This window comes from Equus przewalskii, chromosome 1 (genome assembly GCF_037783145.1).
Source record: "Equus przewalskii isolate Varuska chromosome 1, EquPr2, whole genome shotgun sequence".
NCBI lineage: Eukaryota > Metazoa > Chordata > Mammalia > Perissodactyla > Equidae > Equus > Equus przewalskii.
The window spans coordinates 51,449,988-51,477,974 of NC_091831.1; the positions used below are offsets into that span (position 1 = coordinate 51,449,988).

A 27,987-nucleotide genomic window follows, 5' to 3' on the forward strand; every position below is an offset into this window, starting at 1 on the left:
AGTTATTAGTCATTGAGTTTCAAAGCTGTTACATCTAGAATTGGTAACAGAAAGAAGTTCCAATTTAATAGTGATCACAATGGTTGTTGAGTTACTAAATTAGTTTTAAATGTTCTCACAAACACAAGCATCTGACTTTTGAATGTTTTCCTGAACTTTCTTCTGGTATGGCTAATTTTAATGCTCTTTTTCCTCTCCAGCCTCTTAAAGTGGAAATTTTCTTTTGGAATAAGGTACCTTTAAAGAGCTCCTAGATGGCTAGTATAATAATTAGAGTATTAGATTTTCGTTTTTCAGTTCAGTGTGTACTTCAAATAGTTTGTACTTCTTATAGTATTTCATTTTAGTAAGTGAACAAAAACAGCTCATTTTGACTTAATTTGAACACCCTCACTGGCATCCCTCCCCCACCTTCCACTTTTGGTCACACAGCTAAATTTCCAGAGAACGCTCTTTGAAACCTCCAACTGGTTGTATTTGAAATCAACATGGGTTAAGACGTTCCTCAGAACGCGGGCTTGGGTCTCTCCAACCGACTAACAGTTGGTGGAAGAACATAAATTTAATTAGTGACTAGCATTAAACAAATGTTCCTAATATTAAACACTGCCAGATGACTGAAACACTTCTGTCAGATTACCACGAGTGCCAGGGGGCCCACAGATGAATTTGCTACACAGTATATATTCTGTACCACACATTTGGTGACTTCAGTAATTGGTCAAATGTAATTTAGGTAACAGTATGCCTAGGCTGTAAAAATCAAATTTTATTAGCCATATCACCAGGTGGATGAATGGTGGAGCTGATGGCAAAGAGTTTATAGCATTTAGCAGCTACACCTTTGACACATGAAATTCATAAATTGCCCTAAAATACCTCCAAGGCCCTTCTCAAAAGGACAGTGTCTGCTTTCCTATGATTAAATAATGTTTATTTTATTAACTAACATATTTTTTGCTTTCTTCTGTTAAATGGGATTAAGGAGTGGAGGTGGTTGAGGGTGTTCAAAAGATAAATAAAACACAGTCGTTGCTTGTTTTGAGAATTTAAAATCTAATTGGGGAAGACAGGATTAACGCACCTGAAAGGTTAACTAATGTTACAAGAAAGTCAATGATTAAGTATTTGGTGAGCATTGCAGAAAGCAAGTACGGTAGGAATTTCTCAGTAAGCCGGGGGGTGGGAGAGGTGGCGTGGCTGGAGATGGTGATCATGGGGAGGGTGGGGGAAAGTCTCACGGAAAAGGCAGTACTGGATCTGGTTTTAAAGGATAGAGAGAGAGGGTAATAGAAAACTGTTGGAAATATCTAAATTATAAAATGTGCTGACTCTCCACATTAAGAATGGCTGCCTTCACCCTGGGTCAACTGTTGGCCTCTCTTAGGTTTGTTTTCCCTTAGTAAATGGCCTGATGCTCTCTCTACCAGAGAGATATGAATGTGAGTTGGTGGACCAGGGCTGGGACGAACCCAGGCAGTGGCTTTAGAAGTGGAACTGGGCTTTCCTTCTTGGGCAGGCCTGCCCCCCTATTTTCTCCGTGTGCTGGGCAGCTTCCTTGCCTTTCCAGGGCTCGTCTCTGAAAACGGACTTTGCTGTGTGTGACAACCTTGCCTGGCTGCTCAGACACCTTCCCCTTGCCCATTGTTTTAATGTCCACTGAATAACAAGTCTAATTGAACAATAAAAGTAAGGCTTTTAAATCTACAATGAGTCCCTGTAAATAAATTCTCCATGGAATTTTATGAAGCTATTTAATGAAAAGTTTGATTAGAAACTATTAAAGAAAAAGAGAATAGATGAAATTTCATCATTTAGTTCCACATTACAGTAGTGTCATTTTGATTTTTATTTACATTGAGATATTCAGAATAGAGTAAATATGTCCTGGTTCTAATTAACTATCCTCCTAACTTGGGAAAGGTTATTTTAGGCTTGAAGGGTTTTGATAGCATACCATCTGCTTTCTTCGTTATATTTTATTCAAGTCCCTTCCTTGCTTACAGCACTGTGCAATGTCTAAACCTATGACATAAGCATAAATTGAATCATATTAATGGTAGGTGATTGAAAAGCTTCAGCCTTGACATCCTGCCCGCATTCTTCCATCTTGTCAGTTACAAATCTCTTAAAGGCAATGTGCTCTTTTCTTAGCACAAGAGAATTGGCTCTTTTTAAAACTAAAGCAATGGATTCCCCATTAAAGCGTTATGAAAACTGGTTGTATTGCACATGCAATTAGGAAATGAGATTATAATAAGAATGAGGGGAAAGTGACATTAGGGATGACAATATTTTTCATGAAAATCTTTACCCGATGCATAATCCTGCCCCACTATCCTGTTAGAATCTCCTAACCTGAGTCTTCTCCAACAGCTTCCCACTTTCCTTTTACCTCTTTTTATAATTCGATTCCTCTTTTGTAAAAACACATACTGTCATTTATATTGTGTTATTGTCTATGCTGTAGAGAAAACACATACATGCAAACATTTTGTCTATTTTTCCTGTTGGAACGATAAAATGTCCACCAGTTTGTAATGCACAATGTTTACATTAATATCACACAGATTGATTTCACATGTGTGAAGTGTTGACAGCTAAATCCAAACAGAGGCACACACAGTACTGCAGATAAATGGATAACTTTAAGGTATTGGCTTCTATCAGAGAGATTGTCAGGCAGACCCAGTATGCATAAATGAGATGAAATGAGTCCTCAAAGGTGGGTAGGCCTAAATGGATTAAGATAAGGTTGATTCAAAAAATAATAAAAATTCAGTTTATTTTGGTTAGAGTTTTGAATTGCAAAGAGACATAAGAAGTTGTGCTTCTAAGTTCTTTGGCAGATGGTTGTGTGTGTGAGTGTGTTTCTTGACCGAATGAGATGGGGTTAGAGAAAGGATGTGGTAATTTACCTGAGAGGAACAGAGATGAGATGGACTGTCATCTTGGTGTTTAGTCCATGTGTTGAACACAACGAGCTCTAATCTTCGGGGAGAAGAAGTTGGCTACGTCAATATTAAAACATATACTCTGCCAAAGGGCTAGGGGGGAGCAGTGGGACAGTATGGTACAGTAGAAAGAGTACTAGGCTTATAGGCAAATAGCCCAGGTTTAATCAAGGCTCAACTGTCTGATTTGCCGTGCCAATGGGCAAGTGACATAAGGTCCCTCACTTGTCCCTTCTGTAAAATCCAGGTGTAACAGCCCACTCACTAGGCTCAGGAAAATTTGTACTCACTTGATTAAAAAAAAATCTTGTTGGTAAGTGCAGACTCTCTACTGTTTCTGCTAGGATCTTCGGCCGTGGACAGCTTGTAGTCATCTAAACCAATCTTGCTCTTTGAATAATAGGGGAATCGTTTCCCTAAGGCTCCGAGGCTCTTACTGGAACCTTAATGGAAAGGAAAAGTTTTCTACGTTTTACAGTATGATTTAAAGAAGCTTTTCTGCACTGAACTTTCCCTCTCCGTTTTCCTGTTGGGTGAAATAATGACATTATGGACAAAAGAAAAGGCAAAGGGGGGTAGGGAAACAGAAGAGGGGACGAAACCTTGACTTTTTTATGAAAGAAAACTCAGGATGTATAAAATTATTTTGAACCGTAAAGGACGAGCTGGACTCTGCCTCTTCCCCTCTAAACATCACATGTTTTGCTGGAAATGAAAGGAAAGGCAGTTGTTTTGTTAAGGATCATGGGAATTTGTAAGTGAGTAAACACTTTTTTCCTTGCCAGAGTAGGTTTCATGGTCACAGTGGATGTCAATGATCAAATGGCTTTGTTCTGGCCACTGTCCACACTCGGGCTTCTGCTGCCTGCCCGCGGGGCCCACCGAGCTCCAAAATGATAACAAGGCAGCCGTTTCTCTTTCATTGAAGCCAAGTGGGGAAGAAGTTGTGCTGTTTGTGCAGAAGACCTTGTCCTTCAGAGATCCCATTTGGAGGACTGCTTTGTCTTGGAAATTTTCTAGAGGTAGTATTTATCATTAGAGAATCGTCTAACCAAGACCGCTCTTGGTGCCTCCTCTTTATGTGCTGCCAAAGTGGGGACAGAGAATGTTAAGTTCATCATGCAAAATCATAAACCAGACCCAAATAAATCTGCTGGTTGAGGTGAATCGGATGTGCTCATAGTGCATGTAATGATTAACACATGGCCTTGGTTTCCAGGACAGTAAGATGCAAAGAGGGCTGGAGGGCAGACCTCCTTGGGCAGAGACATTGGAAGCTAGGGTACCGTCTCTCTTGGGGGTTAGTGAAAAGAGTTTTTATGTTGCTACCGTAAATTAATTTACAGAGTCATATGGAATGGGTAGGATTAGTGGATTTCTTTTCTATTTTTGGAACTTGAAAGGATATTTTAAAATAACTCTGGACTCCTTTTGTAGCTGAGTGGACTCAATGGGTTATTAAAAAGTTATTTGGACTCATGAGTACAATAAACTCTTGTTCACCCCAGAAGAAAGGATTTGTGTCTATATTGGCTAATATTTCACCTAGCATTTCATCTAGAAAAGCAAGAAAGTTATATCCCATTACATTAGCAATATCAACATATTCCTTTCTAGGGTGAAACAGATATTTTTATCAATTAAAAAAAAAAACCACACACACTACAGAAAAGAGCCAGGTCATTGAAAAAATCACAGGCAAAATTACTAGTGAGGGTTAGGGTTGGTGGAATGAAGTTCAGAGTAAGTCTGTATTCACTTGATTTTTAAAATCCTCTTGATAAAAGAAGATTGTCTCTAAGCTCTTTCATCCTTTCCTGTCAGGGGAACTGGATTGATTTAAGTTTGTTGGACTGTAGATTAGGCTGTGGACTGAGGGATGCCTAGAGCCCAGCACAGTGCCTGATACACAGTAGGCCCCATCCATTCATGCATTTCACCAGTATCTATTCCACACCTACTATGTGCCAAGTATTGTTCTTGTCCCTGTGCACACAGTCATGAATAAGACAGAAAAATTCCCCGCTCTTAAGGAGCTTACAATGTAGTATGTGGGGAAGATATTGGCAAAATGTGGGATAGCCGTGGACCATACCTCATAAATATAGACCATACCATAATCTTCACAGGGTGGTTCTGCAGATTAAATGTGTTAATGACTTAAAGCACTTAGATGGTACATGGTAAATACTACTTAAATACTCATTGTTAAGTATAAGAATCTTCTCTTACCTCTTGCACCACCCAACACAACCTTAACTACATATCAGGTCCATAGTGGTTCCTCAAAAAACACCCACAAAATTGTTTCATACCTATACAGACTGCTAGGGAAAATGAGGGATCATTTGCCACCAAAACTCATTCAACATCCATTCATTCCAGAAATATTTGTTTGTTTGTCCTTCCGCATGGAATGTGTTTCCCCAGATATCTTGGGTCTGGCTCCTTCTCATCATTCCAGCCTCAGCTCAAATGTCTCTTCCCCAGAGAAGTCTTCTCTGACCTTCCCCTTTCCACAAGTTGGGTTCTATCCCATCACCAAATGTATAATTATTTTCCTATAACTCATCGCTATCTGAAATTAACTCTTATATTTGTTTCTTTACATGTTTATATAGTCTGTCTCCCCCCTGTCTACCCAGACAAATATGTAACCTCTTTAAGAGTGGGGAAGTTTTCTGTCTTGTTCATAACCGTGTGCCTGGGGACCAGAACAATACTTAGCACATAGTAGATGTGTAATAAATATTGGTTAAATGAATGAATGGATACATGCATACTGTGTGTCAATATCATTGCTCTCCCTCATTTCACAGGTATGCACACTAAAGCACAGCAACATTACACAGCTAGCAGGTGCTAAAACCAGTATTTGAACCTAGAGAGTCTGGTTCAGCATCCATGCCATTAACCATTACACTAGACTGCCTCTCCTCTTAGACCTAGCTCAGAAAGATCTTTCAGACTTCCTGAGATCAAGGTGACTGGAAACAGATAACTGACCACCAGGTCTCTACACAATGAATGTACAATCAGTTCTGTAGGATGCAGAGAGCTTGGGTGTGTTGGAGCGGTTGGGACAGGAATGATCATAAAGATTCAAAATCTGAAAACCAGTGGCTTGGGATCAAGAAACTCTAATGCCAGCCACTGTCCTCTCTTGTCCTCTCCATCTCCCTGCTTCAGGCCTTGCTGTCCTTTCATCTTTTTTCAGCACACCAGCTAGAATAATCACTTCCCTGCTCCAGTGGCTCAATGGCTTTCCATCTCATCAGAGAAGCAGGTATGAGTATAGAGCCCTTTAAGAGCTGGAACAATTTAGAAGTTGAAGGGGGCGGTAGCAAACTGTCCTGTGTTCTCATGGACTCTTTTTAAGACATGGGATTGCAATGCTGACAGGACTTTCATTATACACCTCTCTGTAATTTTCTGCTTAGAACGCATTGGCTTTCCCAACTTGGCATCCTCCTTTAATGAAAAAATTATAGGTCTAATTTCAAAAAATGAAATGTATGCAAGCTTTCCTGCTTCTGTCACTTCTTTATTCCTGTAGCACATAAATCATTTCCCTTTTTAAAATTAAATTTCGCTTGCCATGATTTGGTAATGGGTTTTCAAAGGAGGCAGAATAGCCAAGCTCTTGGCACGAGAGCCGGCTGTGCTGCCTGCTCAGGAAATCTTCTCATTGCTGGCTGGCGTGGACCTTGATTCCATCATCTGGGCTTTATGCTCCCTTTGGAAGTTGCCTAGAAATTCTCTCCCCAAGAATTTCTTCTCTGATCTGCCTTTTTGGCTCTCCAGTCGCCATCTTGGAGGACTAAAGAACAGATGGGATTTGGGCAGAAAAAGACTGATGTGTTCCAATGCTTCTTGGGTACTTGTTCTTTCATTCACTGAGCACTGACTCTGTTTAAGGCAGAACTCCAGGCATTGTTGGGATGTTGGTCTCTGCTCTCAAGACACTTAAAAATCAAGTTGGCTGAGAGAAGACATAGAGCAATGGGCCACTGCAAATATTATCTGTGGTTCCTTAACAATTCTGCATTTTATGGTAACAGTTACTACAAGGCCACAGACCTAGCATGTTCTGAAGTGGGAGTTAGTACCTCCTCCTGCCCAGTCTGCTGACCCCAGTGGGCACACTTTTCCACCACAAAGTGAGAGAAGCGTGGAACTAAGGGTCGGGAGTTATTTTGACGTTCAGAGGAGATGACATCTGCCAAGCTTCGTAAGTGGGAAAGGTTTGCCACATAATGGACACTGCCAGGCAGTCTGCTAAGGGCTAACTGAGGAGGTCAAGCTCTAGGTGCCACCGGAGTTAAAAGATGTGTGAAAGAGGGCCCAGATGTCAGGGGAGGCCTCGTAGAGGAACTGGATCTTCAACTGGACCTTAAGGGATTCAAAAAGGAGGAAGTTTTTTCAGGTGAGGAGATGGAAAATACTTTGAACTTCGAAGCTCAAAGACAGAGGTTTTGTCCTCTGTCATTTTTAGCTTCAGCATAGACAAAAAACAGTCTCTACAAGCAAAATTCTTTTTTTCCTTCCTAGAAGATGTCACCTTACCCTGAGGGAGCACGTGCTCCTGAGCCCTTCTCTCACGGGCCTCATTGTGGTTTGGACCCAGGGGAAGCCTCTTGGAGGAAAAATCAACTTGTCTCTTATTAAATTGGAAATTTTCCCCTGGGTCTATAAGAAAGAAAAGGAGGGCTGCACCAGCTTTGCAGTAGGGGATATGAGAGTGAGGTGTCTGCTTGGTTTCCTGGCTGCTTAAAGGGCCACTTCTAGGCCAAAAGAGTAGCTTCAGAATAATCAGCTTTGACACTTTGCTCTTTGTCCCTTCTGTGTTAGTACTTTTCCAAAGTTGTTTTTTCCTTGTGCTTGGTATTAAAGTTAACAGCTTCAATTGCATTTCTCTTCACTAGATTCTAAGCTCCTAGAGGGGGTAAGAATCATGCCCTACTCATCTTTGTATCAACATGTGTTTGCTGAAATGATATAGAAACTCTGCTAGATTCCAGACAGCTTCAAATCTCCACCATCTTACTTCCTTTCTTAGAGTCAAGTATTTCTTGACCTCAATCTTTAAGCTTTCGCTCATTGCCAGTTGATTGAACTCTCAAGAGAAAGTGTCCAGCACAAAGGAAGTGGGTTTTTCTCAACATTTCCTCAACTTTTCAAACCAGAAGCACGTTGCTCATAAATTGGTCAATGTCTTTGGTTGAAGATTGTTCATTTGTTACAACGCTTAACAGGCCCTGGAGATGGCACAACCTAGAAGGGTGTTCTTTCTGAAGAAGTTGAGGAGCATCCTTAAGTTAGGGCCATCGGTAGCCTGTACCCAGAAGTCAGCTTATCGACCTTTCCAGCCTCTAAACCACATATATCAGAATTCTTTGTGGAAATCAAGGAACAGTGACAGGACCATTAGCACATTGACAAGTTCTAATTAAATATGGGCTCTATGGGTCAGGAACAAGATGTAGATCACAGTTCAAGCTGGAATCATATCAGAAGGCATTGGGGAAGAAAAGGCTTAGCCAGTATAATGTTCATTATTAGGAAAACTACTTGATGGATGGCACTTAATGGCCCAAGGATATTTTATGGATCATTGACATGCTCTGTGTTATTTATAGATGAGAATGAGGCCTTCTGTTTCTCAGGAGAGTTCCATGGAGTATCCTGGATAAGGCAAGTTCACAACATGCAGGGTTTAGCAGGACACACTTTCTTCCTTAGAGTCCCAGACGTGAACATTAGGTCTTTAAAATAGAAGATTAAATATTTTAACATTGATGTCACACACAGTGCCAGAAACTATATTCTATCAGGACACTGACCCCTGCCCCATCCCCACACATAAATGACTTCAGAAAGAGAGAGGATGTTGGCACTCGTTGGTTCTTTTGAGGGTTGTCTTTACACATGACAGATCTTTGCTGTGAAGAATGCCTTGGTCCCATTGTTCCTGAGAGAAAGGAAATTGAAATGTGTCAGGAGTAGAGCAAACAGGCAGTGTTGTGGAGCCCCCATTAAATTGTCTTGCTGACTCTTGGTGCCAATGTCATTTGCCTGAGCTGAGGAGGTGGCCTCAGAAACGCAGAGATTGTGGCCTCAGCAATCCCAACCCTGGTGACTGCTCATCCCACTCTCTGCCCTGGTATTCACACCTCATGAGAGGAATGTCCTTCACATGGAAGAGCACTCCTCATACTTTTTAAAGAGACTTCACCCAGTCCATGATGTCTTGCCTCTAAACAACTCTGTATAACCAGGAGGACAGGTGTCATTGATTCCATTGGGCAGTTGAAGAACTGATCAGGAAAATCAGTGGCTAAACATTAGTGCAGTAATGGTAAGACCACAGTGGGATTGGGCATCAGCTTCTCGACCTGTGCTCTTAATGCCATACCCCGAATGTGGCCCAGTGCTGAAGGGCATGGCGTCGCAGCAGCAAGATTATGTGCAGCAAACCCTAATGAACCAGAATCTTCAGTTAACCAGTTGCTCCCAATCCCTCACCCTCTTTGTACACTATTTCAAGGAGGAAAAAAAAAGTAAATAGTAAAAACAGCTCATATGTTTTTCCAAATATTTTTCTCATTATGAAATTACTTCCATTATGAAAAGCACAAGTATACTAATAATAATAATTGCCATGCTTCTGTGAGCATGTACCATATGCCAGGCCTTATGCTAAGCCCTTTACATATGTTGTCTTACTTATCCCTTAGAGCGCCACTATATGGAAGCTCATATTAACCAGCACTTCACAGGGGACGAAACAGAGGCTACAAAAGCTTACATCAACCAAAGTCACAGAGCTAGTAAGTGGTCATGCTGGATTCTTGTTCAAGTCTGTCTGGCTTCAAAGCTGATATGCTTATCCACTCTTTGATATCATCTCTCTAAATAATCATCAATAATTGCATCAGTGTTTATCTATTTCCTTCCAGTCTTTTTTTCCAAGCATTTTTATTTACTTGAGAACATTTTATGTATGCAATTGTTGTATCTTAAAATTTTAGTTATTATAAAATAAACATTTCCCCACATTATTATAAACACCATTTTAATGGTTGCATAATACTGCATAAAGTGAATTTATCAGGGTTTACAGAATCCGTTTCTATTAGAAGTTTATATTGTTTCCTCCAGGATTTCATTTTGTTATGTTGCTTTGATGTGTAATGTATAATTAATATTGTAATGAACATCTTTATCTATAAAAGGATCAGGATTTTGATGGTTTCTTTAGGATAAATTCCAGGAATCTCTTATTGCCAAAACTATTTTCCTTCTAAGTCATAGCAGAGAGATCAGATAATCAGAGCCTGCTATGGCTTAGTTCACGAACAGCCCCATGTACCGAACCTTCTAGAGCTACGGTTGAGGACACTGAGGACCAGTGTTCAGAAGGAAGATCCAGAGATTCTGCGTGGCTCTAAAGAACAACCAGAAAAAATTTCCTCAATGAATACTGGGCTTAGGCAAGAAGGTGAGCTCAGGCAAAGATTTTCACATCAGCATCAGTCTCCTGAAGAAGTTACTAAAACTTTGATTTTTAGTCTCAGACCTCCTGAATTTGAAAGGGTAATGTCCTGTTACCATTATTTTAAGTCCACTTTATACACATTAAGACTGAAACTCAGTGCTGTAGGAATGCCTAAAGTTGGAGTTGGTGGCAATGATAATGGAGAATGGAAGTTGACATAGTAATTATTACCGTCAGCTCCTCCTTCCTTAATTGCTTCTGTCCAGGTGTGGTGGAGGAACCGTTGAGCTACAACCGGTGTTGACATGCGTGTCAGATGTGGTGAGAAGTAGCAGGAGAAGGCACGGTGTGTTCCTTGGACAGTCACAGGCTCAGGTAGAAGGCCTTGCCTTAAGGAAAAGTGCAGAGCTGTGATTTTGGGGGGATATACTCTAGTGCTATTAAATATCAAGAAATTAAGAAAAAGCACAACATAATAGAAAGGGCGCTTGACTGGGACTCAGGAGAACTGGGTTCAGAGTTTGACCCTCATACCAAATAGAGAGCTTTGGTAACTCTGTTAACTCTGTCTATCTGTGTCTTTTATGAGAAATGGAAGGTTGGACCAAATTTTTGAGCCTTTTTGGATCTCAGCCCCCTTTGAGAATCTGATGGAAGCTGTGAATCTTCTTCTCATAAAAATGTGCATGCAAACATCATCACCATCATCATCATGGCTTTGAACAATGTTATTAGCAAAAATTAACATATCGAGTAAATATAGAAAATTCTGCATATATTTTTCAGGATTCATAGACAATGTGAAACCTTAGATTAAGAACTCCTGGGCTGGAGGATCTTTAAGATCCCTTTCTGTTCTCACATACTTATATTCTATCAATCAAACAAATCACGATGTGAAATGATTCTCTGTAAACTTTACATGTTGTTAAGTAGGACAGCTCGTTCCCTGAGAATTCTGGTTAGTTAAAAAATAACAATAATACCAGTAGCTCATACCTTTTATTGAGAGTGTGCTGTGCATCAGGCACTGTGTGAGATGCTTAAATATAGTTTGTGTCCCTAAATGATACCCATTTGATGAATTGTTTTATTAAATATGACTGATCACTTCAGAGAAAGGCTTAGTGAAGCCAACTTTATCTAACATTTATTGAGCAGCTACTATATACATTATCTCCTTACACTCTCACAACAGGACTTTTAGGTAGGTATTGTTATCCCTGTTTTGCAGATAGAAAACCAAGGCTCAGAGCTGTTTAAGGAAGTCATCCAACAGTGCTGGTTAAGTGATGGAGCTGGGATTCGAACCAGGCTCTGTGTACTTTACGGTCGGTGCTCTTACAGGGTGTGCTGGGCTCCTCTTTATAGTAGACTGTGAACTGTTCTAATTCACTAAATAATAATTATAAGAATCCTACTCAAAATTTCCGGGGCTTTTGTCAAATATATAAAGCAATTTTCCCATGGAGGTAGCCTGGTACATTCTTCCCATTCACCTGCAAAGTCTTTGCTTCCCCGCCCCTGAACAATGTCCGTTTAGTGACTCATGTGAGTTTAAACATGGCCAGTCACTTCAGCCTTATCTGACATATATTGAGCACCTGCTGTAGGCGAGTCGTTAGACTGGGAAGACTGCGAAATATGGCAAGGTTCGTGTTTCAGCAGGTACATCACCAGGCCTGGTGTCCCATCAGTGTGCGTGGCTGGTCCATTCTCACAGGTCAGCGTGCTGTTTACAATCTAGTTTACACTGGACAAACTACAGGCCCCGGGCCACATCTGGACTGTCGCCTTCAATAGAGTTTTATTGGAACACTGCCACGCCATACTCATGAGCTTATGTCTTAATCTATGGCTGTTTTTGTGCTGCAATGGCAGAGTTGAGTATGCCCCACAAAGCTGAAAATATTTACACTCTGACCCTTTACAGAAAAATTTGCTAACCCTTGATACAGACCAAAAACTAGGTACTATATTTCATCAAGACAACATTGTTTGTAATACACATTTTTATATATACCGTTAGGAAATAAAAATCGTTATAATTGTAGGATGCCATCACTTGGGAGACCACGGATTCTGGAGACATTGAGATGTGAAAAGAATTGTGCATCTTACAATCAAAAGTCGGTACTTTTCAGAGAGATGTTCTAGAGACATTTAAAAAAATGTAAATATGGATTATCTGAAAGACTATTTTTCCCCTGCCCATAAGTCACCCAGTCTGTTGACTCCCCATGAAACCTATAATAACAGACCATGTGAGGGGACCCAGTGAATTAGAAAAGTGCTGGCTTTTTGGCATCTGTCTTCCCCAAGACTGTTGCTATTAATGAGTGCAAGAAATATTTTGGCCTTGTTCTCTGATACTATTTTCAACTCCTGTTAGTATAAATATTTAGGGTGTTTCAGTACAGTGGCTTGTGTGGCAGTAAAATTGTTAGTTCTTTTATCTTAGGACTGGAATATTTGAACAGTGTGCTTGTTCTTAAAATGTGTGATGAGGCCACGTATGAAAGGCTTTGTAGTAGATTGGAATGGAAAGCTTCTCAGATGCTGCTTATGGTCAGATTCTTACCAGTCTGAAAAATATGCTAATTACATACAAGGCTCTGAGCAGAGAGTGAACTCAATATTACAATCTTAAACTTCCTCCAAACAAAAACGGGACACCACTTAAGGGGAGGTAGTGAGTAACACACAAACAGCCTGTGCCTCGTATGTGTACACAAATTGACCATTACGTGTACACATGTTTGCATACTCACGTAAACTGCCCAGGGAACATCCATATTTGCAAATATGTCATAATTTGTTATGTTTTGTTTTTTCTGTTTTTCTTCAAGTATAGAAATTTAGGAATTCTGAGTCAGGCCACGTATTATTTGGCTAATTCAGCTGCAGAGTAAGTTATTAATGACCCCCAGATGTTGTTTATAGTGATCGGATATTTTCAGTTGTGAAATAATATTCTCTTTTTTTATGTGCAAGTGATATTTCTTAATATGCTTTCAGCATCTGAATAAAAGTTTCATGGCAGAACAGTTTGCATGTCCAATGTAATTGCTTCTAAGTGAGCTCTTCATTCTTCACATTTTTAGCTCTAATTGCTTTTTTTCCCATATGTCTAAAAATAAATATTTGCAAGTTTTGCGTTCTGCTCTTCATTGTAATACATAAAATATTTGTACACTGAGCAAAATTCACTGATAATGTTCGCAGTGGGCTATTTAGAGAAAGTAAGGTTTGTGTGGTAAGAGGAGATAAAACACGTTTTTGTTAGTATGAATGCCAAAGATAGCCATTTATCGTATTTTGAAAGAATATTTTTAAAGGAGGGGCCAGATATTTGACCTCTGGGACTATTTAAATAGATTCAGGTGGAAAAAGAGATCTAGGGTCACAAATAGTCTGTTTTGCTATATAATGGGTATTTTAAATGATCTTTGGAAGGTGGCAATTAATTTTTGATTATGAGGGACAGGGGCCCCACTATGTAAATTATCCAAGTCCCTGACTTCCTGGGCAGGCCTCCTCTGCCTTCATTTGAGTTTATTCCAGCTCATTAGCACCTCCATCCGAAGGCTGGCAGAGAAAAGGAGAGGAAGAAAAAATGAAATCACTTCTGCTGCTCTTAATGGCCTTTGGAAAGAATGGATCATGAATGAAATAGAAACCAGTGGGAAAAATAAGCTATTAGCTTTTCTGTGTTTTCTTTTATCCTTGCCTTGCTTCGTCGACACAGATAATCAATAGGTGGTTTAAAGACTTTTAAATGAACTCTACGGAAGAAGGCTGTGCAGTTATAATCGCAATATCACTATTCTCTTTACACTCCCAAAGACTGGGCGAATCCAGAGAAGTAAGTATTGACCAGTCTCCATGTTGACATGTTCTGAGCTTTAATTTTTGGGTAAAAAAAAAGCTTCCCCCAATCAGTTTTATGCACAGCATTCCCTTCCCCCTCCCCCATATTAAAGGTAACAATTATTTATGTTTGTTCAGATATAAACATCTGCTTGGCCACCATATCCTGTGATCATGTCTCATGATCCTGACCCGGCAATATTTTGCATTAATGAAGGTTGGCAGGTTTGGTCTTCCTCATCATATTTGCTTCTTAACGTGTTGCTGTATTTACAGTTCACCCAGAATGATCTGTGACAAAGGTTTGCTTTTATCAGAATAGCTGCCAGATTTATCCCACATCTGAAGGTTCTCTTAGACGCGACAATAAAGTAATTCTTCAGTGTTTGCGTTGCTTAGCCGTCTTTTTGATAGGTATTCTTTAAGGTGTCCTGGCTGCACGAGTCTCAAATTTCAGTCCCTCCTTTGGACCACCATGCAGCCCAGAGCTTTTGAGCTTTGTCTTGGAAGCTCCTTCCATCAATCAGAATACCAAATTTACATTGTTAGGTTCCCTGGAGGTGTTAGAGCTCTGGATTCAGCAATTATTGTGAATAAGAACCTTGCAGCTAGGGTGGGTGCCAACATTCCAAGTGCTAGCACAATGGAAAAGAGAAGTGGTTTATGTTAGAATATGGTCACATTCTTGTGATTAAACCCACTCAAAAAAGACAACATTGTAATATTTTCCAATGACTGTTTATCATGAATTACGTCAGCCTTCGTTTAAATTGCTATTATTTCTCCTTAATGCTTCTTGGTGCCTGCATAATTTACGGCACTGGCAGCCTCGGGTCTATGAAATAACCTTTCACAACCAACACACAATAGTAAAGAACATGGCGTTTTTGTTGTTAATTATTATAGGAGTCCTTTAACTTTTACAAAGTGACATAAAATATTGTTGAGGTATTTATGGTTCAAGCTACTTTTACATGGATCTATTTTGCTTCTGGCTAGTTCTTAACTAAAGCAATCATTTGTGGTTATTAGGCCGCCGGAGATATTATGTCAGAACTGGTTTAAGAGTATTATTATGTATCACATGTCATACACTACATGTCAGCACTTGAGGCTGCCTTTCAATAAAAACAAATGTAATTTTAGTTTGCGCTCTTTTAGGGATCGGCGATTTGTAAGCGAACCTGAGTTCATTCGAAGGTGTCCCAACCGTTTAGGAGGGAACCTGTCTCAGCCTTCCATCATACACTGTTAGTCTCTTTCCTGTGGATTTAAGACCTTTCCAAAACAAACTTTGGCAAAGGTTTGATTCAGAGTGAAGATTTGCTTCTGGGGAGCAACAGAATTAGCAAGGACTGGTTAATTGCCCATGGCTGAGCTGGTTTTGATTCCTCCATTTTCTGGTTTTCCTTATAGATTTCTTAAGCACTGGGTCTTCTAGTTAAGGCACTCTGAAGGGAGGAGGAGGAGAGCCCCAGCCCATTGAAGACCCTGCCTCACACATTCAAATAGGCGGCCCCAACATTCTAGAGAGGAGTCTTGGGTAAAGGGGTGGTAGAAACAAAAAAGATGGGAACACGTTTGAGTTTCCACACAGCTACGCTTCCAAGCAAACTTTGAATTAATATGTCACTCCCCTGGGTTCCAAATACTGTGCATATTTTCCAGTCCTTGCTTATTTAAAGCAAGAAAGGAAGGGCGTGCCAGAAAGTTTTACAAAGAATGAAAACACATTAATGACTCATGTGAACAATTACTGATTTTCTTAACATATAATTTCTTAATTACTGTCAACCAAAATAATTTGCATGATAATATTTTCCCCTCCCCTCCCCCATCTGTGTTTAAGAGCCATAAAATAGTGATCAAAGAGCCCGTTTGATCAATAGTAGGGAAATTTAACTCCTTAATTCTTAGTGGATTGATGGGACTCTGACATTGGATATTCTTTAGAATAATCACCTCCAACACAATGGGCAAAATGAGCTTTCCAGTAAAACAAACAGCTTTGAAAAGAGCTCAGGGGCATTTACTTTAGCTTGAATTCAAGGAGGAAATTGTGACTTTTATGAAACTTGCATAAATTTACATGTATCCTGTCAGAGTTTTAAAATTAGACAACATGCCTGAATGCCCTGGAAATGAGTCTGCCATCCAGATTTAGAGTGCTTTTAGCTTTTTTAATTAAAGACATTTCACAAGCCAACCCCAGAGAAGAAGAGAATTACATAAGAATGTAGCAAAGTTTGAGATTTAATGAGTGAATATTACCAATTTATAAAGGAGATAAAAGGTGTGAAAGGAGCAGTTATTGGGAATTTTCTGCTTTTTTTTTTTCTTAATGTAAAAAATGGGAGAAGTGAAAAGGCCAGGCTGCCATTTGCTGGAGCCCTCTTTCTGGAACTGGTTCAAAGCTCCCAGAACTGACTGTGGGGCTGTGAGGCTTGTTAATGAGCACTTGTGGCAGTGAACTGAGATCATGGGTTTGTCACATGAATATATATATAATATAACTCACAGGATACAAGAGTTGTTGCTGCCATGTGGTTGTGAGAAACCCAAAACAATTAAAATCATCCTAAAGACCACATTTGTAAGAACTCAGGGCCAAGCCCTACAAATGCTCATTTTGAATTCTTTAATAACTGCTGATAGTGAAATATAGTTATTGAAAATTGTTTTTAGCTACACATGTTATACCATTTAAAAAACTTAGACTAAATACTGTCAGCCCGTGTTTGCTTTCCTAGTATGTTATTCATTTATTGAGAAATTCAGAATGTAAAACATCTGGAAATAACTTGGTGTGTGCAAAGTCATCTTTAAAATGTGTATATTTCAGAACTTCTTTTGTGTATTTATTTAGAAATATGGGAAAATTCTGTAAACATGTTCTGGAATATATGTAGCATTTGAATATGAAAAAGAAAGTTGGCAAAACTGAAAACCCAAATTTCATTTTCTATAAATACTACTCTGTTGGAGGAATGGGTTTCTGGAATTAGAGAATTCAGATTATGGTTAATGATATTTACAAGGAAGTATCTCTCTTTGCCCTGGACTGATTGCGTGAACCAGAAACGTCCATGCTGGCCCCTTCTGGGGTGTGATGTGATGTTTATGTCTAAATAAAGGAGGTAATTTATTTCAGCATTTCCAGGCCTGAGTTGGAGCTGTACAAGCCAGTGGTGTAGATGTAACAGACCGTGGCCAGAGGGGCTGCACCACTGCGGTGTTAATAGCTCCCTGGTTCTGTTCAACAATTAGTCCATATATTTTATAGGTGGGCCTTGAAGAAACTGGCGCCATCAGCACAATCTCGGTAATTGGGAGATGACACAACATAGAGAGGAGTCAGAGAAGGGAAGTTATTAATGATTTGTAATTTTCTCTTTTTGGGAAAAGTAGAAATAAGACACACTATCGCATAGCTCTTCTTGATTCTTATAAATTTCTCACTTGGTAACCATTTTAGTAGCTCTACAGCCCCCTGCCCCAGGCTCTCTAATCCTCTTCTTTTTCTGAAATAGAATTCATGTGATGTGAGCAGAGCTTATATACTTGAGTTTGTTAGTGTAGTCCAGTGGACCAGACTAGATGAGCTCGAAGATCTTCCAAACACCACTTTCCTGAGACTCTAAAACCCATTCTGTGGGTGAGGATTTTTTAGACTGCATGTGCCTTTCCAGGTTAGGGGCACTCTTGCTTTATTTCAACCTGTTAGGGCATGGGGTCCTTTGAAAACCTCACCACTTTACTTGTGCCTCCATATGCTCCCATGTGCCACCATGATCCCTCATTGGTAGCTTTGGCTCTGAATTTGATGTGATTTGATGGCCATCATCAAAGGAATATTAAAATCAATGTGTTTTCCGTAGGCATATATTCCCTGAGTCTTATAAAGAACTAAAATGACAGAAAGGAGCTGGAAGCATACTTTCTAGCAAAGAAATTGACCCAAATTTAAACTAAAAACAAATAAAACAAAACTCCTCAGTGTGAACATCCACAGAGTTCTCTTATAACTGGGTACAGGGTTAAATTTGTTCATTGACCAAGGCAGCAAAACCCATTGAGCCAGTGTCACTAACTTCCCATCTATTTTCTTAAGACTTTAGATAAGGTCTCTAGATGAAGGAAATACTGGAAACAAGTGAAAGAGACATGGCTCTCTGTTTATCTTTTCTCCTGCCTGGACTTTTGACACATTGGGGCAAGTCTCCCACCCCTTCCCCAGCACCTAGTAAGGAAGCAAAGAAGGATAAGATGGTTGCAACTTGGATAGAAAGACACATAGTGAGATATAATAGTAGTCAAGTGAAGAGAAGCCTTACTTATAAAATTAATAAGAATGGTACTTTCTGACAAAGTTAAGAGAAATATTTCTTATCTCCCAATCAAGCCACAATACTTATTTGGTGGCAGTTGTTCTGCCCTGAGCTGTGCCCTAGGCACATTGGAGAACACAGCCAATTTGAGAACACAGCTTATTTGAGAGAGTCAGTAAGTATATTTGAACTGACTCATAAAACAAATCGTGCATAGAAGAATAAGGAGCTAAGTGTGTTTTGAAGACTATGCAACTGAAAAAAAGGATAATAATTTTGGCCAGAGTGGTCAGGGCGGCTTCCTGGATGGTCTTTAACTTGGAGGAGGACAGAGAAGACTTAGGTATGTCCACGCTGTTTGGCATACTCGGACTGACACTGGCTTTGAACCTGATAAGACTTTGTGTCCTACCATAAGGGTGGGCATTCAGAGCAGCTTATCTTTACAGCCACCTGGGATTGGTGGAGTTGTGGGTGAAATAGTCTACAGAACACAAAGCCACTAATCCACAGAGATGAAACCTTTGGTTGGAGATTACGAGGGCTTTAAGGGGAACTTTTCACAGCAATGCTCCACCTCTCTTCCAAATTGTCACAGTATCGTTTAGCTGGTAAACATGATTCTCCTTATCTTGTTCTTCCAAGAGTCCTTTGAGTGAAGGGAGGGAAATAATATTAGCCCATTATCACAGATGCAGAAATAGTGTTATTGGGACTTATGGGATAAAATGTGTTAATGGGAGAGTCTGGAATAAACCAGTACTTGGTTCAGCCACCACTGCTACTCTTGTGTTCTAGTAATGCGATGCAGAGCTAGAGGCTTCCTGTGGCCCTTAGAAATAAAGCCATCACTCTGCCATTGCTGTTGTCTACCCACTTTTGGGTAATAGATAATAGATATTTAGGAAATTTACCCCCAGGTTTTCATAATACTTGGTCTGCTCTCTTGTTCATTCTATTGTTGTCATTGTTTGTTAAGTTAGTTAACTTTACTGAGTTTTCTATCTTGTGTACAATAATAACACCTGTTTCCCATTGTTGTCATAAGGATTAGCCAAGATAATGTATGGGTAGTGTGTAGCACTGTACTCCTGGTATAGTAGTCTTAAAATAATAGCAATAGTAGTTATGATCAAGGTCACACAGCAATGAAGCGGGTGGTGTGCTCTCTCCTGCTTTACACATTTTGTGTCTTGGATAAAGATAAGAGACTTCTCAGCATCCTCAGCAACACCCACACAAAGATATGGCAGACATTGATTTAAGTGCCTGCCCCCTCCGCTTAAGCAGCTTCACGTTCAAGCCTCAGTTTCCATAGCTTTAAAATGAGCATGATAATCCCCTCAGAACAGAGTGCCCTATTCCTCCATCAGTCTATTCTTCTTTTGGTTGAGGTCACCATTCTTCAATTCAACAAATATATTTAGGGAGAATTTATTATGTACCAGACATTGCGTTAGACCTTAAGTCAACCTTAGTGAGTTAAACAGACATAGGTCCCCTGCCCTGATGAAGTCTAGAGTCTAGGGATGTGAATAGTAAGTAGATAAATATATATAATTATATATATAGCCACACATACACACATATACACACACAGAATTACAGGCTGTGATAAGAGCTACAAACCCAAAGAGATTGCTGTCTGGATTAAATGACACACTGTATGTGAAAATGCATCATAGGCTATAAAATTTAGACCTTCAGAGACTCTTAATTTTGACTAGTGCAACACCTGCTGTCTTTGTGGCAGCCAGTGGTTACTGCACATGCCCAAGGCCTGAAGTTTAATGGTGACACCACCACTCCTTTCTCTTTGAGGCTTATTTCAGAAAGGAGAGTGGAAGGGAACCTTTCTGTTGAGTTTATAATAGCAATTACAAGCTGATAAGGGCAGAACATTCATCAAAGGATCATACCTCCGGACTTTATCTCTTTGGGTCAAATGTTTCCTGATTGATATTGACTACCATATCTTAAGCAGCTTTAAACAGATAAGAAGCTAGAAAAGAAATTCCTTTGAAGGAGATTTGACAAAATTATGTTTTCTGATTTTTTTTTTAAGGAGAGAGATTAACTTCTCATTGTTCTTCCTAAAAAGTACAAAAGCTACCAAACCATTGAATTGAAGAAAATCCAGAAAAGTTTTCATGGGTAGATATTGACTGAGTTTCCACTGGATTCAAATTATCTTCCGTATTGATGTGCTTTTCCTGTTCTGAAATCGTTTGGAAAGAACTTTCAAAATATTGAGAATGACCCTGTACTAAAAATAGTTAAGAATAGACAATTATCCCAAGAAAAGATGACCCCTTGATATATTATATATAAACGTCCTACTGGAAACAGTGCTGTAAGCAGAAGTCTTATAGGTTAAGTGTAATTCATTTTCATAGAACATTATTTGTAGAAGCAGTGTTTTAAAGGTGGGGAGGGTAGGTTTCCAACCATGGGCCTGATATCCAGCTTTTAATTGAAATGACCATAAACATTGTAATTAATCAACTATGTACTCAATTATAAAGTATATAATTACATTCTGAACAGTAAAAAGCTTCCTAAAGTGTATATAAATCAATTAAACAGGGCAATACAGTAACCGATCACATAAAATTGCATTTAATGAGATGTGTCATCTATCACAGTGTTTTCCACACAGTTTTTATCTTACATCTTTGTGATTCATCTGTGCCTTATTTTTTTGCTACAACAAATCTCACAGTAAACGAACCTCTTTATCTTGGCTATAGCATTTAGTAACATTATTTTGAGCAGATCTACATGGATGTCTTTAAAGAGAGTTTAGAAGACTTTGGGTCATTTCTAATGACTTTTTTTAGAAAGGCGATCTGGATTTGTCTGTCTGCCTTTACTTGTCAAAAATTTCCCTAAAACAACCTTGGGCATTTGTACTTAAGTTGTGGTCTTGCTACTGTATCCACAGTTGGCATCTGTTGCTTTAAAATTAGCTAGATGGACCTATGTTGGCTTGTGTACTTCTTGCAATAGCTGCTAGATACTACAACAGAGGTGTAATTAGCAAAACATGCTACATACAAATCACTCTTGATCAAGTCTCTTCATGTTGAGAAGTATAGGTATAACTTGTGACCATATTGTGGTGCCTGTATTTACATAAATTCTTCAAGTTTTCTGTGTATAATCAAGTAGGTCATCCCAAGCAGGCTGACCTGGGGGCACGATGGAATTGAAGCAAAGGAAGAGCATGTTTGCATTTTTAACTCTGGCAAATTGGAAGAATTTCTCAAATATCTTGATAAATGTATTCCAAAATGAATTCCAGAAATTTCATTGAGTAGATGCTCAAGAGGTGTTTTTATCTGGTGAAGATACATCAAAGACCCTGGTCTTACAAATTCTGACAGGTGCCTCAGAATGGATAATAAAGAAATATCCGAGTAACTGCTAAAGGGCTGGCTTTCTAATAAGGTGGTGATAACACTCATTTACCTCCTTCTTACCCTCTTCTGGTGGGTCCAGATCCCAACTGGCTTTTCCGTGAGAGGAGTCAGACTCGTGCTGAGATTATTATACCCAAGCCTTGTTGCAGGAAACAGAACCATATGGAAGAGCTGGCCAGGGCAAGACTGCCCAATAGGGTGACCTGAAGGCCTTCTCTTCCATCTCACTGGCAGCTCATGTGGGCCTTTGGGTCCTCCACGTTCCTGCATTACGTATGAGCAGATACTTGGGGTGTGGACAATCGGTTTGTTCATTTATTCGTGTGTCCCACCAGTATGTATTGATAACCAACTATGTAATTGTGTGTAACCCTATGTAAGGATATAGAGCGAGTACAATTAAGATCACAGTGCTACCCTTTGAGGCACTCACATGCCAGTGGGGGCACCCTTGAATTAAACAGTCACTTCTAACAGTGTTGAAGTACTATGATAGAGCTAAGCAAATCCTTCTTCTCAGATTCAGTGGACAGAAGGGAAGGTACTTATTATTTTTTTATTTTGATTATTCCCTTGAATATTTTACTGGGACTAATGTAATTGAGGGACTGGCAAGGTTTATAAGTGACTAATATATTAATCCCACTCTTCCCTTCTGCCTTGTAGGATTGTCAGTTGAGTCAAGGCTTAAAAATGGAACTTGACGAGATTTGCTCTGACAATGTTGACTAATACCAATTAAACTCCTAAACATCACTACACAGATTGATTATGTCTTTTTCACTCTTTTCAAAGACCTAAAGATACACCTAGCTAATAACCCACTCCATGTTCTTAATAAAGAACAGGCTAATTAAAAATCGTTTGCCAGCTGAAAATGAATAAAGGAAGAATCACATATTAAAACAGGCATCATCAGCCTCCAGAAGGAGCTGAACACAGGCTAGTGGGGAATGAAAGGAGTGATTGTGAGCCTTTTATCACTGAGGATGACGCATACAAATGTGAAGTTGTGTCACGGAGACAGAGTACTGGGGGAACGAGGCCCTCGGCAGGGTGGGCAGCCAGGTTAGTCTCCACCTGTGTCCGTGTAATACAGAATGAAAGAGCACAGAAGGAAACGGAGTCTGTGTTTCCTCTCTTCCTTCCACCAACCCTCATAATCCTGCCTATCCAGCAAGCCCCATTCTGCCGCAGTCCTGTCGCAACCTCCTTGGATCCCTCTGTGTGTCTCCTGAAAGCCTGTAGCATGGAGGGTCTTCACCAGCGGGATGTACTCGTGTCACGGGGTCTGGTGTGCTCTACACAGCCCGGCAATGTGGACTTTTTTCAGTTTCTTGACCTTGCTTTTGTCTCCCTTGAATCTAAACCTTTGCATATGTCCTTCCTGGAAAAGAAACCTTCTCATCGTCATCTCACCCTTCAATCTGGACAGCTTCTTCTGTCCTGCAGATCTCAGCTTAAACATCACTTCCTCAGAGAGGTCTTCCCTGATGTTTCCACGAGTTCAGCATCCCCTGGATGTTCCCAGAGCTTCTACAGTTGCTCCTTGATAACACCTACCCATCCACTCTACCATATCTCTCTATTCTCCATACCGGAACCTCAACTTTGTGAGAGTGAGGCCAAGAGGTGTCTTGGAAACTACTGTGTCCCCAGTATGTAGCCTCTATATCCTAGGTAACCGGTGAATGTTGAAGGAAAACCCTCGGTTCTATCTCTCAGCAAACAAACTCAATTCCACTTTCCTAGAAAAGAAGAATCCTGTCTCGTGTTTCTTTGGTGACCCTCATAGGTCTAATGGATGCCAAAGAAATATTTGTTGAAAATAATTCTTAGTTCTGGTATTATATTTACCTTAGCTAGGAATGAGAAGAGTTTCTTCTGATGATGTGTGGGACAGGGAGAAGAATGAACAAGCTTGAGCTTGTTTCTTTCCTAGTTTGAAGGAATTATGTAAGCACAAACATCCTAGTTTATAGTATTGAGTGAGCAGTCGTATGTGAAGTGTGTGCCGGTTGTCACTGCACTCTCTTTTACGGCCTCCCTCCTCCTTGGCCTTCTCGTCTCAGGGGACAAAGTCTCTTCCCCAGTAGGGTCTTTGAGCAGGCTCCTCTGTAGAGGCAGGTAGCACAGGGCCCAGAAGATGAACTCTGAAGACACATGAGTCTGGATCTCAGCCTCCATTCACTGTTACTTACCACCTTGGTGCTCCCAGGCAATTACTTCACCTCGCTAAACCCCAGTTTTCTCATTTTTAAACTGGCAATAATGATGCTGCCCACCTCAAGGGGATATTATATGAGGATTAAGTGAAGTCTGCATATCAAGCTCTGAGCACAGTGCCTGGCATACAACACTTGTTAGAGATTTACAGTATAGACCACACTCACCTAAACCGAGGGAGATCTGCTAGCCTCCGTCTCCTCTCCAGAACTGTTTGTGGGACACTTTGAAGTGGCAGTAGGTGCACAGAGAGGCCTAGGATATATCTTTCTAGAATATTCCAGAGCCATGATGTTCTTGCCTCCATTTTTATTCTCTTCCTCCCTTCTTACCACCCTAACACTTGCACACCATCCAGATCACTCTCTGTTCCAGGTACGCCATGCCCTCTCTGATCTCTGTGGCTTTCTAAAAGTCAACTTGAAGGTTTGGAATCATATTTATTTATTTAATATATTTATATCTCTGGTAGCAACCTCTTTTTTTCTTTTGGCTTAAGTCTATTATCCTCAACGTTTTTCCAGATTGATTTCATAGGGAAGACATAATCTTTGAGTGGAATTAGCCAAAATGAGAATATATGATCAAGAAATAGGGAAAGACATGGGGCGGCCCCATGGCCGAGTGGTTGAGTTCGTGCCCTCCTCTTCGGAGGCCCAGGATTTCGCCAGGTGGGATCCTGGGCAGGGACCTAGCACCGCTCATCAGGCCACGCTGAAGTGTCATCCCACATAGCAGAGCCAGAAGGGCATACAACTAGAATATACAACTATGTACTGAGGGGTTTGGGGGAGAAGAGAAAAAAAAAATAAGATTGGCAACAAATGTTAGCTCAGGTGCCAATCTTTAAAAAAAAATTTTTCTTAAAAAGAAATAGAGAAAGACAACTGTAGGATTGAAGGCCCAGAAATAATAATATTAACAATAATAATAATAATAACACTTATATGTCATCTATTATATTCCAAGCCCTCCTCTGAGCCCTGAATCATTTTTTCCGTTTGACAGATGATGACACTAGTTACCCATGTAAACTATATAGTGGAAAGAGTATGTAATTAGCCTACTTTGCCCTTTGGACTCCATCCTGATTGAAAATTATTTTTCTCCACTTAATATCCAACAAAAGAGGGAGATCACCCTGCCACAATTCTACCCTTGTTTAGTTTAGACATTTGACTCAATTTAGAGAAGTCTATGTCTTTGTAGCTTGATCATGATATTGGAATGTCAAAAAAAAATTTGCAAGGAAAGCACACTATAAAATGAAATCTACATTTACTGGTAAGAAGTGCAGAGCATTTGGCATCAGCGGAAAGCTTAGTCTTTGATGTGGAAAATAGAAGAGTTCTTGCTGTTTCCATTTGGGTCAGAGAGACGATCGCTCTACGATAAGTTTAGTGGGTTCTAAAGCTAGATGTAATAATGGACGAGCCACAAGTTGTCCTGCCCTGAGGATATGCAAGTATGACATACACATGTCAGGAAAATTGTGGTCAGCGAGGAACCACACAACAGGGAAAGCAGAAAATATTTAATAAGACAGATCCCAGTTATCCTGTTTGCGAGACTTTGTTACAAGATGAGGCTACTTACATATTTGAGTGAGGGGTTGAAGAGGGGTGATAGGAGAGACAGAGAAGTGTAGATGAGTAATTTTTGGTGAATCATGTTACCCCCTTGACATACAGAAGCCAGCAGTCTGCAGTGTCTCTATTGTGGACAGCTGCCTAAGGAGGAAATGTTTTATTTTAGGTGTGGCAGTGTCCTCAGTTTTAAACAATTTTTTCCCCTGTTTTAGAAAATGTTCACACAATTAATATCTCTTGCATGTATTCAACAATAGTTGCCTAGCAACCATCAAGAAGCATTTTTGGAGCGCAAAGGGTCTAAAAATGAATAAAGAGCAAATACAGTTTGAGTTGCAGCTGAGATGACCAGGTTTGTGATACCAGTTTCAAAGCAGATCCCCCAGGAATCAGGCTATGCATCTTTAAGAGTAACAAGATCTTGTCTGGCATCCGTATAGACCCACTGAAATGTCCTATTCATCTTGGACACATACAAAGAGGGAATGTGTAAGCTATAAGAGGGACCTCTAAGTGTAGCTCGATATACTTTTTTATGTTCAAGGAGGGCTTGCCTCTTACCTAATCCCAAATACGTGTGTAGATAATGGACTTTTGCAAAACTCTTAAGAAAAAGGATTATAACACCTCCTCCAGTATCCCACTTTAGGATCTTGCAGGCTTTGGACTGAGACCACTAGGTAAAGAACATGGGTTAGTCAAGGAATTAACCTCCTCTCTGCAGGTTACTGATTTACCCATTGGTTGGCTCTCATACTCATAGCTTATTTGAAAAGAAATGAACCTAAGTGACCTTCTAGATCATAGGTCACAAACTCAGGTGCCCAGAGGTGTCAGCAGGGAACCTAGAAGGAAAAGGCTGGAGAGGCCTATAGGAAACCAGGAAGCAGGAGATACTCATACTCTGTCAAAAGGAGCAGCTGATTTTCAGCTCTAGTCTTTAGTTGTGTAGTAAGAATTTGAGCCCAGTGTAGTTAGATCTCTCAACTCTTTAAGAAAATCCAGACATACTGATTTTTATGTGAAAATCTCATGATTTTCAATTGATGGCAATAATAATAAAATTGCGCAAGCTGAATGAACTATGCCACCAGACAGATTCGGTCCGTGTACCAATCCTGTCTAGTGAACCCCTAATATTACAGATGAGAGAACTGAGGCCTCGTGAGTGAGGATACTTGCTCAGATTCAGTGAAAATGTAAACTCCTTAAAGTCAGGGCCTGTGTCGTCTTCTCTGTTTTATCCCCAACTGGACTAGCACAGGGTCAGAAATATGATGGCAACTCAACAAATATTTATTGAACCAGCAAATATTAGATGTTAGAAGAAAAACCAGGACTTAATTTGGCCAGCAAGAAATCAAGACCTTAAATGCTTCTTCTTAAATGACTTTTTTTCTCCTAAGTGAACTGCCCTTACTTCTGTATAGATAAAATTTGCTCTTCTCTTTTGCCACGTAGTGGTTTGTTTAAAGTGAGATTTGATTAATAAGAACATCCTAGTGAAAACCCCAGGGGAAAAGCCTTGGACTCTCTGAGATTCAGCCTCCCCATAGATTTGTCTATACCAGGACTCCCAGAAACAAAAGGCTGCTTTTCTTCTTGGTCTCCCATATTCAGTTTCATTCAATTGGTTGTCTATTTATTGAGCTCCTACAATGTGCAGAGGTCTCTGCATGGTGATTCCAAGATATAGAGGATTCAGATGAGTGTGGGAGCGTCAGAAACAGTCAATGATTAATTTAAAGAATGAAGATACTTGGCATAGTCTCTTTTTTAGTTTTATTTTTTGGTCCTATTTAGGCAACACTTTACTGTGGTAATTTCCTTTCTTCACTTTTTTTTTCTTTAAGATTGGCACATGAGCTAACAACTGTTGCCAATCTTCTTCTCTTTTTTTCTTTCTGCTTTTTCTCCCCAAAGCCCCCAGTACATAGTTGTATACAAATATATTTTAGTTGTGGGTCCTTCTAGTTGTGGCATGTGGGACACTGCCTCAGCATGACCTGATGAGTGGTGCCATGTGTCCGCGCCCAGGGTTTGAACCAGTGAAACCCTGGGCTGCCGAAGCGGAGCACGCGAACTTAACCACTCGGCCAT

The 27,987-nt window shown here is 40.0% G+C and overlaps 1 protein-coding gene across 4 annotated transcripts in view; it reads left to right on the plus strand.

The window, feature by feature from the left end:
• Positions 1-27,987, plus strand: part of ARID5B (AT-rich interaction domain 5B) — a 175,651-nt gene that overhangs the window by 88,044 nt on the left and 59,620 nt on the right. For 2 of the 4 annotated variants that reach the window (XM_008532580.2, XM_008532595.2), the window contains one exon: positions 9,692-9,784. The exons of the other annotated variants lie outside the window; for them this stretch is intronic. In XM_008532580.2, coding sequence (XP_008530802.1) covers positions 9,692-9,784 — 93 coding nt within the window. The remainder of the gene's footprint in view (positions 1-9,691; positions 9,785-27,987) is intronic. 4 annotated transcript variants of the gene reach the window in all.